The sequence below is a fragment of the Narcine bancroftii genome, chromosome 4, assembly GCF_036971445.1.
Source record: "Narcine bancroftii isolate sNarBan1 chromosome 4, sNarBan1.hap1, whole genome shotgun sequence".
Classification (NCBI taxonomy): domain Eukaryota; kingdom Metazoa; phylum Chordata; class Chondrichthyes; order Torpediniformes; family Narcinidae; genus Narcine; species Narcine bancroftii.
In genome coordinates this window covers 185,529,953-185,543,507 of record NC_091472.1, presented here as the reverse complement: position 1 = coordinate 185,543,507, position 13,555 = coordinate 185,529,953, and the positions used below count along the sequence as shown (strand labels likewise).

At 42.2% G+C, this 13,555-nt stretch overlaps 1 protein-coding gene across 3 annotated transcripts in view; it reads right to left on the bottom strand.

The window, feature by feature from the left end:
* LOC138761309 (transmembrane protein 132C) overlaps positions 1-13,555 on the bottom strand; it is a 988,143-nt gene that overhangs the window by 189,391 nt on the left and 785,197 nt on the right. For all 3 annotated transcript variants that reach the window (XM_069933208.1, XM_069933210.1, XM_069933209.1), the window contains exon 5: positions 3,296-3,501. In XM_069933208.1, the coding sequence (XP_069789309.1) occupies positions 3,296-3,501 (206 nt within the window). The remainder of the gene's footprint in view (positions 1-3,295; positions 3,502-13,555) is intronic.

The window sequence follows — 13,555 nt, the reverse complement described above, 5'->3', positions numbered from 1 at the left end:
CTCCACCAGCGAGATATATCTACATGGAATGCTGCCATCAGAGATCAAAGTTCAGATTTACTGCTAGAGTACATACATGATATTACATACAAGCCTGTGATTCTTTTTCCCGAGGGCAGGCAACATTTCCACTTATCAATGGAGGATAAAACTGTACTCAAGAAGAGATGTATGCAGAAGAGAGAAATGTAAACAAAGAAGGAGTGCATACAAAATTTGCAATGCAGAAAATAAATGTTCAAAATAAATAAAATGGAAGTAAGAGTCCTTAAATGAGTCTCTGATTGAGTTTGTTATGGAGGAGTTGATGGTGGAGGGGTAGCAATCATCAAGGATCCTTACCCTCCAGGACAAGCTCTGTTCTCATTGCTGCTGTCAGGAAAAAGGTCTAGGTGCTGCAAGACTCACACTACCAGGTTAAAGAACAACTGCTACCCCTCCACCATCAGACTCCTCAACGACAAACTCAATCAGGGACTCTTTTAAGGACTCTTAACTTTCTTTGCACATTATTTATTACTGAAAATTTATTTTTTCTGTCTTGCACAGAGAGTTTGCTTACACTTCTTTCTTTCTTTGCTTTCTTTTGTATACATTTCTTTTTTTCTTGAGTACAGTTTACATTTTAAGCCGAAATTCTGCCTTGCACACAGGAATAAGTATCTCAAGGTGAAATGTGATGTCATGTATGTACTCTGACAATAAATCTGAACTAAATTGTACAAGACAATAAAGGAACATTGAAGCTTAATTACTATTAAAAAAAACTAATTCGCTTGGAACATGTAGTGTTGCAAGAATTAATTAGTGTTGAGTAATAATTTCCATTTAAGGGCATAATCTAAAAATGACTACCATTTCTTGGCAAAGTTTCAGACATAATGTATACACCAAATGTAACAGAACACTGCAAATGGTTGAATTAACTTTAAATTGCAAGCTTTTTTTAATAAAAGATAGAAGCAAATAAATTGTGAGATACCTGGGACAAAACAATCTGCTGGAGGAACTCAGGGGGTGGGGTTCGAGCAGCAGTGGGTGCCTCCAGCAGATTCTATTTCACTCAAGAGATCCCAGCCTTTGCTGTCTCTTGTGGGTTCCTGTTCAGCACCTGGGAGTTGCAATCACACTACATAAAGCAAAAGCATAGTCCAAAAAAAATCCAGAGATATTTGTCTTCAGAGTTGTCGTAAAAGCTCCATTCTCACCACCCCCCGCAGACAAGTGCTCAGACTGAGGTAATGATGTGAAATCTTGGCACCTCTTGTTTGTTTCAAGAATGGATTTAAAATCTTTTGTCTTTGTCGTGTTTACTTCCTGCCCCACATGCAGAATAACTTGATCTCTACCTTATCTACATCGCCACTTCAATGTGAATTTAAATTCCCATCTGCAAGGAGCTAGAACGTCTATTATACAGCTCAAGGCTTCTGTGTGCCAATATGATCAAGGTTGAGATATAGTTCAATTGCACAGTGCCTGGGTTGTGTGTGCAATTTGTAATCTGGATCCTTGTGTCAGCAGATAATACTGACAATAGATGTCCAAAGGCATGCAGTGGGGCCACTAGTATTCAATGTATTCCTGGATTCACTTCAAATGAAGGTTGGTATACATGAATAACAAGTTGAACCGTCATGAATAACAAGTGAGAAACCTCTTTAACTCAGCTATTTATTAGAACGTGAAATTTGTATTTGGGGTAGACTGGCAAAAATGCAATTAAGAGGAATCCTGTTATAGACCGAAGAAAAATGCTCATAGGTGAGGTAAACATGAATTGAGGTGGATGGCTTGGGGCCCAGTGTGGACCTCCCTGGCAGACCAATCTGTGGTGTACAGTTTCTATGCATAACAATCCCGTCAGTGCCTTTACTTCCTCAGGAGTTTGCGGAGATTCAGCAACTCATCAGAAATTTGGCAAACTTCTCCATATGTGTAGTGGAAAGCGTGCTGACCAGCTACATCATGGCCTGGTATGAGGCCACCAATACCTCTGAAGGAAAAGCCCTGCAATAGGTAGTGGATACAGCCCAGCACGCCTACATAGAACTCTGCTGTCGGGGAGCAGCAGCAAACATCCAGGATCCACACCACACAGGATGTGCTCTGTACTTCCTGCTGCCAATCAGGGAAGAGGTAAAGGTGCCACAATAGCCGTACCTCCAGATTCAGGAATAGATGTTACCCCTCAACCATCAGACTTCTGAACAACAGACTCTTTCAGAAATTCATTTAAGGACTTGTAGCGGCCATGTAGTGGGCCAAGTGGGCGCACAGCGCAGTATCGCGAACTGTCGCTGGCACGGTTCTGCGGGCGTGCGGAACCATAATATGGATGGCTACATACTCACCTAATGGACCACACACGAGAGATACTGAGTGCTGAGGAATGGCACGTCGAGATGCTGAGTCTCCAGCCGGAAGGCGCGGGACACTCACAAGGCTAGATTCAAACCTGCCGGTCCTATGGATCGGCAGCAAACTCGTAGTGATGTCCCACCTTGTCCTGTGGAGCCTGGGACATGCAGTATATAAAAGAAGCCTGTAAAACCTGAATAAATCAGTCTTCAGTTGACTAATCTGGCGTGTGTTTTTGTATTACTTCAGTAGCTCTACCGTAGTAGCTGCCACAGACTCTTACTTGGCTCATTATTTATTACTGAATATTTATTTTCTGTATTTGCACAGGAATTTGTTCACATTTATTTCCTTTGCCTATATTTATTTTTTTACATTCATTTATTTTTAAAAAAATACAATTTACAGCTACTGGTAATTAGAAATTCTGCCTGGCCCACAGGCAAAGGAATTTCAGGCCTGTATGTGATGTCATGTATGTACTCTGGCCATACGTCCAAAATTTGAACTTTGAACACAGGACTGAACTGGAGGTTTTATTTTTTAGTGCACAAGTAATTTTTTAGTGCACATGGAGTTCTGCAGTGTAAAAACAGGCCCATCAGCCCATCTTGTCCATGCCAACCTAGCAAGTCCAATTTGCCTACATTCTAAATCTTTTTCTCTCAATGTACCCATCTAAATGACTTTTGAATATAACAACTGTTCCCACTTCCTTCGGCAACTTCTTCCATACACTCACCACCCTCTGTCTGAAGAAAGTGCCCCTTCCATCTTAAATTTATGCCTTCTAGTTTTAGATTCACCTACTCTAGGAGAAAAGGATCTGATTACTTATTTACCTTATCTACCCCCTTCTTAAAATCTGTTTTAAACCTGAAAGGGGGAAAAAAGATCATTCAGAAGGGAATGCAGATTTTCACATGGTTCATACCTTTTGGTAGGGATGATGGGGACTCGCCATCCTTTGATCTGACTGAGCTCAGTGTCAGAGACCTCGATCTGAAGGGGAAGCCGAGGGACCCACACAGTGATTTCCAGGGGTGCACTCAGATGCTCGTAAGTAAAATTGACAATGGCATTCACTTTGCCCCGCATCTCTTTTCCATTCACCAGGACGTAGTCACATCTGTCAGAAACCTGCGACAAAGAAAGAAAAACCTCATCACTACAGTGCCATTGCTTGGAAGATGCTACTTTGCGCAAAATAAAAAGTTGAGAGACTTTCTCAAATTGAAAACAAATGTTTCTTAATAGGCTAACTTCCTCCTTGGGAAGTACGAAACTGCTGGATCAATCCCACTAAGAGAAAGGAAATCGAGATTCAGAAAGACAAATTTTAGCTTGGTTCAATATTTGCAATAGGCAGCTGGTTAAATAGTTACTGATAACAACGCCAAGATACTGTCAAGATTTTTGATACTTTGCTCAATGTAAATGTTGAAGGAACACCCATGGAGATCCTTGATCCAGAGCAAAAATGGCAGGAGAAGCACAGTGCCTACCTCCACTGACGGCATCTCATTCTCCACCAGAGGCAGACTCTGCAGTCCCCATGATGGCCTCCTCAGCCAGCTCAGAACTCAGAGAAGTGAAGTGCAAGCAAACCACCCATAGCTGCGAAGGACTGCTTATGAAGATGGACACAGCACGAATCCGGATTGCAGAAAAATAAAGAGATTACAATCTCTTTAAATAAAAAAAGTCAGAAACAAAATAGCAATATCATCTCAAAACCTAATAGCCACCCATTAAGGTTTCTGGATGGGAAAATGAAAATGCCAATGAATGATGAAGTGACATTTTACAAAGGAAATTAGAATCATAATCTTCTTCAAAAATATTAGTAGGAGTGATATCAGGATTAATATAATCCAGTTCTACTTTCAACCACATAAATCCACATGTTCGCAATTCTACTGCTCAAAAAAGCGAACAGTTGGAGGAACTCGATGGGTCAAGTAGCATCGACGACGAAAGGAATTGTCTATGTTCAGATACAGCACAGTTACATCAGGCCCAGTGTTGCTCTACTGCATGTCCATCTTTGTTCGGACCTGATCATTGCAGAGCCTTTGAGAAAAACTGGTTTCTTGAACATGCAATGATTACACAAAACAGCCAGATTGGTAGGAATGTTGACCATGATATGGCTCCCATTTGAATGCAGAGTCAGCCAATTTCAAAGCAAAATCATGAAATACCTTTAGAATCTTTACCACAGGCAGTCAAGGACTATTCTAACTTCCATTACTGTTTTCTAAAACGAGGGCTAACGAATGCAGATTTCGGATATGAAGCAGTTATTAGACATCGAGTATCATTTAAGCAGTTTGTCCACTGTTTAGACAATACTTATCTCTTGTTAGCTGCTCATAAAAATATCTGACTGATATCTCTTCTGAGATTTAGTGAGTGAGACAGGAAGTTTATACCCAACATATTAAGAGTGCCAAGAACACACAGAACCTAATAAGCAATGAGCGAGAAGACCAGTTAAACGTTCCAACAGATGTATGATTATTATGGGCACAATGTCAGTCAGCTGTATGTGAATCACAGAGTATTTTTTTTAACCTCACTCAAATTTGAATTTGGTCTCCAGAAGTGTTTTCTTTCTTTATCCGAGTTGCTGACAAGATTGTGAAGTGTTTGAAGCAAGAGAAGGATGTAATGGAAGAGGAATTACTTTGACAAAGAAGAATGCAGAATAATTTTTTCCAGGAAGGAGTGTAGCTGAAAGTGAGCACAGAGACCTCGACAGTGACAAATATCAGGAAATGGTAAAACCTTCAAATGAGAACTAATTATCCTAAAATTAGAGCTGCACTGGTTCCGCATTATATTTAATGAATTAATGAGCCACTTCTTCACATGAAGGAGTTCTCTCTACAAGTGAATAGCTAAGTCATGTAAGTAGGCAGGAGGTGATAAACCAAGAATTCACTAAATCATGAAACTGGTGAGAGAGGCTGGAGAGGTCCAAAACATGTTTTCTCTGGAAATGGTCCTTTGAATTAATGGGACAAGGCAGCATTGAGGTGATGGAGTAGTTAAGGAGTGGGCATGATTCATTTCATTTTTGAATCACAGGGGTCATCTACTACATCAGGTGCTCCCGTTGTGGCCTCCTATAAATTGGAGAGATTGGAAACAGACTGGGTGACTGCTTTGTTGAGCACCTTTCCTCTGTCCAATGTGAGAGTTGGTGGGTTTGTAGCAAATTCAGGAAAGTATTTCCTACAAACCCATCAACTCCCACAGTTAACTTGATTACACCCCTCCCCTTCTTGCAATTCCTCTGTCTCTGTCGTGCCTTCTCACTGACAGCTGTAATCTCCCAGCGACAACCCATTTCAATGCCCCGCCCCATTCCCATGCCAACATGTCTACCCACGATCTCATGCACTGGCCAACTGGAGACCACTCACAAACTGGAGGAAGAACATGTCTGGGCCCTCCCCAACCGATGCCATTAACATCAAATCCTCCAGTTTGCGTGAGGCCTCCCACATCCCCCCCTCCCCCCCCCACCCTCACCTCCCTTGTTCCACAACCTTGTGACTCCTTTTTTTCCAGCTCTGCCTTCCTCTGATCAATTTTCAGCTTTTCTCTCATATCCACTCTTGGCTGTTGGCCCATGCTCCTCCCCTGCTCCTCCTTTCCCCGCCTATGCACCTTTTTATTCAAATGCCTGCCTGGTTTTTGCTCATACCTTGATGAAGGGTTCAGGTCCAGAATGTTAGTGATATATCCTCAGGACCCTGGGGCACATGCTGAGTTTCTCCAGATTTGTTGTGCATTAACTCCGAAAGAAAACGGAAGAAAAGCAGAGAAAGATATTACAATTGAATAAGATAGGAAGCTATTCAATTTGGAAGGTGAGAGATAGTTTCTCCCCAGACTGTCCTTCCTCCTCTAAAGAATAGTCTGGAAAGAAACCCATGTTGGAATTTGTAGAAGAGGGAAGGAGGCTGTTGGGGCATGAAGTGGACAGCATGAGTTGACGGGCAAATGAGCTTCCAGAATGAAATGGTGCCAGTGGATGGTTCAACAAGGTCTTGCAATGCTTGGGAATTGTTCTAAGTAAATTTGTATGATTACCACCCTCTTTCATCTTACACTGGCAACCCTTCTAATCTCACCTGCCTTCCACCCTGTCACAACCCTGTCTTTTCTTCCCTTTTCCCTGCATCTTATGACTTGCTTTATCTTTTCCCTTCTCCTGGTTCTAATGAAAGTCATCATTCTGAAACATTAACTTTATTTCTTTCTCCAATGATGCCACCTGGTCTGCTGAGTATTTTCAGAGCTCTCAGTTTTATTTTAATCCCACGTCCCAGCTAGGGATGGAAACCAGAGACAATTTGATAATGGCATAATCTGATGGAATTAAAATCCCACATAAAAACTGTTCCAATGGATTTTATTTTGCAGACAAACAGGTTCAATTTAAGAACCCACAGAGCATGTTTTGGTGCGATGCTTCTTGATGAATTATGGAGTTTCAAATACTCTGGTCATCTGCTTCTGTCACATTTCAAAGAGCAACAAACCTCCCTAATTACTTCAACCAAGGAATAACTTTCTATCTACAATCAGATCCGCTGAAATGTAACGGTGCAAGGACACTGCGAATGCAAACATTTTTCTATTAGAATAATCTTTTGATCTTGAAAGCTTTGTAAAAAGTAGCTGGCGCATTCTGAGCTCCAGGAACTTTGCTAAACGTATAGAGAATTAGTTCCAGAATTGAGCCAAATAAAAATCATTAAAGAAATGTCTTCATTTTACGAGAAGAACGGTCAGTTAAAGGAGATCAAAATAAACCATAAGATCATTCACTTGATACCAGTGGAAGCCTTGTTATTTGTAATGAGTCTGATCAAGGTCAAACGTAAGGATGAGGTAGCATCTTGTTAACCTTCAAAACATCTCAGTCGTGATATGTGTTGCCACTGATCTTTCACAGTAGTTACCAAAGGTTAACTGGGATAGTCCCCACCATATCTGACACAAAACAATGTTGTGGAGAGTGCAAATGAAACGGTTGAAATAAATAGTACTTAAGTGAAAGCTCTCCTTTTCATTTAACGTGAAGCCTTCTCCATCTAAAGCACAGTTATTTCTCAACCAGACTGGGTTAATCTAGAGTACTGCAGTATTGCAATGAAAAAGGTCAGCTCTCATTAAACATGTATACAGTGTCTGAAAATTCATTCAGTTGAGTGAAGTGTAGTTACTCAGGAGAACATGATTTATCTTGGTGTCTAACTTCCCACATTCATTCTCATAGGAAATATTGGGCACTTGGTTACGTTTTGTCAAGAGCCATTTTTTTCTTTTTAAGAAAGAGAACTATTAGAACATCTTTTTTGTAAAAAAAAACCCAGCAGAATATGTCAAAGAACAATTGTGAGGCAGAAGATAGGAACTGACCATAAATTGGCAAAGTATATACAAATGGAGTGGAGAGTAGGAGATCCAAAGGTACAATCAGAGGGTTTCAGGTCCCATTGAGGTTGGAATTAGGGAATTAGAAATGGAAAAATTACCACATTTTTTGGATCAGCTTTCATAGTAGAAGATGGTGAAATGTTCCAGTAATAGAAGATAATCAATGGGCTTTAGGGAGAGAGGAATTGTAGACCATCTGCTTTGAGAGAAAGCATACTGGGGAAATGTAATACACAAAAGTGCTGGAGAAACTCAGCAGGTTTTGTCGTGTCCATTAAGAAGCAAAAATATATAATCACATTTTTGGGCCTGAGCCCTCTGTCAAGATATGAGAAAAGGTAGGCAGGCACCTGAATAAAAAAAAGCTGGGAAAAGGAGAGAAGACGAGGCGGAGGTAAGGAGCACAGGCCAATGTGGGTGGATATGGGTGAGTGGGCAGAAGAGAAAAAAAGCAAAATAGTGATACAGCGAGGGGGTAGCTCTCAGAATGGAGAGAGAAGGGGATGGGGAGCTGGCGGATGGGAGACAGGATAGGGAATGGGAGAGAAAAATAGGGGAGGAGCCTCACGGACACAGAGAAGTCAATGTTAATGCCATCTGGTTGTTCAGTCAGAATATTAGGTGTTGTTCCTCCAATTTGTGGGTGGCCTAGATTTGACAGTCCATGAGGCCATGGACAGACATGTTGGTGTGGGAATGGGGTGTGGAATTGAAACAGTTGGCTACTGGGATGTCTCCGCTATTGGAGCGGTCAGAGAGCGAAGGTGCTCAATGAAACAATTTTCCAGTCTACTTCCAGTCTCTTTAATACAGGGGAGGCCACAAATGGGAAATGAACCCTGCAAATGAAGTGTCATTTCACTTGGAAGGACTATTTTGGGGGCCCCGAATGGTGGGTAAGGGAGGAGGCATTGGAACAAGTGTGCCATTTCCTGTAGATGCAGCGGTAGGTCCCAAGGGGAATGATTAGTGGGAAAGGATGAGTGAATGAGTGATACGTGGAGGGAGCAGTCCCTGTAGAGAGTGGAGAGGAAAGTAGTGGGGAGATATGTCTGGTGGGATCGTGTTGTAGATGGTGGAATATGTGGAGGCTGGTGTTGGTCTTCCCCTCTCCACTTGACAAAGGGAATATGCAGGCTGTGCTGGGTACCCCTGTGGTCACTCCACTCCGCAACAAGTATACTCCATTGGATACTGCTGAGGGGGATGACCTATCTGGAACAGGCAGCAACCAGACCAATAGCACTGTGTTCGGCACTAAGCCTCAGAAGGGAAGGGCAGAATCAGACCAGGAGTAATTCAGAGATTACCACCTTGCAGTCCTTCTCTTCAACCTCTTTCCTAACCCCTTACACTTACCTTTCTGCACCTCTACCCCACGCCTGCCTATGCCATTGGTACTAATATGTACCACGACCTCTGGCTGCTCAACTTCCCCCATAAGTATACTTTGCACCTGCTCAGAGACATCAGTGACCCAAGAGGCAGAATCTCCTATCTGTTCCCCTAACTATTGGGTCCCGTTTGGTCGCAAAAGAGATGACAAGATAATGTGTTGTCTCCTGGGTGGTCTTGGCACCAGAAAGAGGCTGGACACCCCCCCTCCCCGGGTCTCAATCTCTGGATTACTCCTGGTGCTACGAGCTAGGGAAGGCCAGAAGAGGAAGATATTGCAGACAAATATGTTGCTGAGGAGATAGTGCAGGGGGAAGGGTTGCAAGTTTTTGGATCATTGGAACCATTTCTGGGAAATCTGTGACCTGTACAAGTGGGACTCGAGGGGAGGTTTGCTAATGTTACGGAGGGACACCGAGTCAAAAGCTACAAATATAGAGTTAAAGGTTTTGTATTTAAATGCACACAGCATAAGGAATAAAGTGGGTGACCTTTTAGTTCAGCTACAGATTGGCAGGTATGATGTTGTGGCTATCACAGATTCATAGCCAAAAGATTGGATGTCATTGGGAGCTTAATGTCCAAGGATACACAGTGCATTGAAAGGATAGGCAGAGAAGCAGAGGGGGTGGTGTTGCTCTGTTGGTAAGGAACAACATTAAATCTTTAGAAAGAGGTGACATAGGATCAGAAGCAAAAGAATATTTGTGGGTGGAGTTAAGAAATAGCAACAATAAAAAGACACTGTTGGCAGTTGTATACAGACCTCCAAACAGTAGCTAGGATGTGGACAACAAATTACAACAGCAAATCGAAAAGGCATGTCAGGAGGGCAATGTTATGGTAGTCATGGGGATTTTAACATGCAAGTAGTTTAGCAAAACCAAGTTGGGTCTGGATTTGCAGAAAGTACACAAGATGGTGTTGTTCAGGTTCATGTGGGTCCCACAGGTTAACTGCAGGTACAATGTTTATTTCAGGGATGAAATTGAGCCAACAGGGTCAATATGTCAAGCAAACTTCTACACATACACAATACGCAGGGGGTAAATATACACTTTCGGATGACGAGGGGGACCCGATAGAAACTGGGGAAGTTATAAAAGGATACACATTCAACAATCAGATCAAGGTGATATTATGTGCCCCACCCCTTGACCGACCAGTGCAGACACAGCTCTGCTACCTAGCCTCTAGACTCACCCCAACCCAGTACAGAGGTGATACATGCCACGAGGAGTCCAAAGAACAAAGGGGCACATGGTCCTTTATAGTTCTGGGGGCAAAGCTGGGGGGGCCAATCATAAGTTGGTTGCTGTGGCCAATGGCTCGAAGCCAAGTGCAGGGGCTCGGCAGGGGTGAACTGAGATGATTCACCTGGGCCAATTGTAAGGGTCACCTTGATGGCTTGGGGTGAGTCTTTGACCTTGATTGGCAGGTAGTGTGATCTCCGAACAGGAGTGCAGCAGTGCCACGTGGTGGTGAATGCTGCCTCTCCATTACAGATGGCTTTTTAGATCCTCGTGAGGGGATCGGCTGCACTAGATTGGGTGTTGTGTATTGCAGCAATGTTGATTAGAGATCTTAGCACAAAGGGTGCAGTGATCACAATGTGATTGAGTTCCATTTCAGATTTATCAAGGAGAAACTAAAATTGTGTACAGTATTGGTATTCCAATGGAGAATTACACTGGCATGAGAGAGGAACTGGCTAAAGTAGTTTGGAAGGGGGCACTAGTAGGGAAGATGGCAGAGAAGCAATAGATGGAGTTTCAGCAAGAAATGAGGAAGGTGCCAGATAAATGTCTATCAATAAATAGAAAATATTCAAATTGAAACATGTCTCAACTGTGCCTGACAAGAAAGTCAAAGCTAATGTAAAAGCAAAAGAAAGGACATTCAAGGAAGCAAAAATTAGCGGTAAGATAGAGGATTGGGAATTTTTTTTAAAACTTGCAGAAGGTAACTAAAAACTCATAAGGAGGGAATAAATAAAGTATGAAAATAGGCTAGCAAATAACATCAAAGAAGATATAAAAAGTTTCTTCAAGTACCAGTATTTAAAGAGAGGTGAGAGTAGATGTATGACCATGAGAAAATTATGCTGGAGAAATAATAATGGGAGATGAGGAGATGGCAGAGGCACTAAATGAATGTTTTTCATCAGGCTTCAAGGTGGAATGCGCGAATAGTGCGCCACAAGTTGAAGGGTATCGGGAAAGGGAAGTGTATTGGGAAAGGGAAGTGAGTGCAGCTACTATTTTAAGGGAGAAGGTGCTCAGAAAACTGACTGGTCTCAGGGTGAATAAGTGTCTGAGACCAGATGGATTGTACCCTCAGGTTCTCAAAGGAGCAGCGGTAGACATTGAGGAGGCATTGGTGATGATCTTTCAGGAATCAATAGATTCTGATATGGTCCCGGAGTACTGGAAAATCACAAATGTCATCCCACTATTCAAGAAGGGAGTGAGGCAGGAGAAAGGAAAGTATAGAATGGTTTGCCTGACATCAGTGGTTGGGAAGATCTTGGAGTCAATTGTCAAGGATGAGGTTATGGAGAACTTGGAGGCACATGACAAGATAGACCAAAGACAGCATGGAAAATCTTGCTTGACAAACCTATTCGAATTCTTTAAAGAACTGACATGTAGGCTAGATAAAGAAGGTGCATTGGATGTTATGTATTTGGATTTTCAGAAGGCCTTTGATAAGGTGCTTCATATGAGGTTACTTAACAAGATAAGAAGCCATAGTATAGAATGGGAAGCATGCTGTACAGAACTGCCCAGTGAACTGGATCTGGCACTGAAAGTTTTATTGAAGCATGTTTTTGGTTGATTGGCAGGAAGCCAACTTTTGGAATAGAGGGATCCTATTCTGGTTGGCTCCCACTTGCTAGTGGTGTTCCACAGGGGTCAGTGTTGGGGCCGCTTCTTTTTATGTTGTATATTAAAAATTTGGAATATGGAATGAATGGGTTTATGATCAAGTTTCAGATAAAATGAATGGAGGTGAAGGAGTTGGTAGTATTGAGGAGACAGGGAGGCTGCAGAGGGACTTAGACAGATTAGGAGAATGAGCAGAGAAGTGGCAAATGAAACACAATGTCAGTGAGTGTCCGGCCATGCACTTTGGCATAACAAAAATAAATGGCAGACTATTTTTTGTGGGGAGAAAATTAAAAATAGCTAGATGCAAAAAGACCTGGCCATCTTTGTGCAGGATAGCCTGAAGGTAAACTTAGAGGTTGAGTCGGTGACGAAGAAGGCAAATGCAATGCTAGTGTTAATTTTAAGAGTAGAATGTAGATTAAGAGCAGGGATGTGATGTGGAGGCTTCATAAGGCACTGGTGAGACCTCACTTGGAGTATTGTGAGCAGTTTAGGGCTCCTCTTGAAAATGAAAACACGGGCCTGAGAGGCTGTTTGCCTTACTCCAAGTTATTTTTCTGATATCTTTATCAAATACTTTGTCACAAGAGTATTGCCATTATACCTGTTGAGCGATGAGAAGGAATTTTAGTACTTTTAAAGCAGTGTGGTGATATGTTTCGTCCATTGTATATAGTTATGGTTGACTACTGTATATATGGAGCTGGCCCGTCCACTGATGACTCATACCCTATGACTCCTCCCCTGTAGTCCTGGGTCATAAAGGTCGAGCCACCTCTCCCTTCCCGCCAATCCTATACTTGGATTCAGGCCAGCAAAGTTCTTCTGTACATTAAAGCCTATTGTTCCCTCAGCCTAGTCTTTGTGGTTACTGGTAGGGCACTACAAGCAGTAATACACATTTTTTATAATGGATAGCATCAAACTTGAACACAACTGAGGGCCACTCACCCAAACACCCTGAGTAGTATCACTGATGTCATTCAGTCTGCACTCCAAAACTGAATTGCCTATGGAGAGGGACAACCTCCTGCAACTTCCCATCAACAAAATCGGGAAATCTGCTGAACCTGAAGCAGGTTAGACTGGATACAGGCTCAGAGACTCAATCTGTTACAATGGGGAGGAAAGGATCCAAGTGTGATGGGTACTATTCAGACCATTAACCTTATTGTAAATGAGCTAACTTACATGTATAATTGTGCTTCCATTACTTTTAATTGTGCTTATATTTTAACATTTAGCTGTTCAATAATTTTCAACCTTTTAATAGTGTGATTAATGTTTAATATTTTTATATTGTTTTTGAATGCCTGAGACAAACTCTGGTCATCAACATCATTTGACAGAAGGTGTTTCAACCAGCTGCCAATACTTTTCCGCTGTGAAGCTTGGTATTTTTGGTAGGAAGGAGCTGCATTGTGATCGGGATCCAACCTCTGGGACCAGGT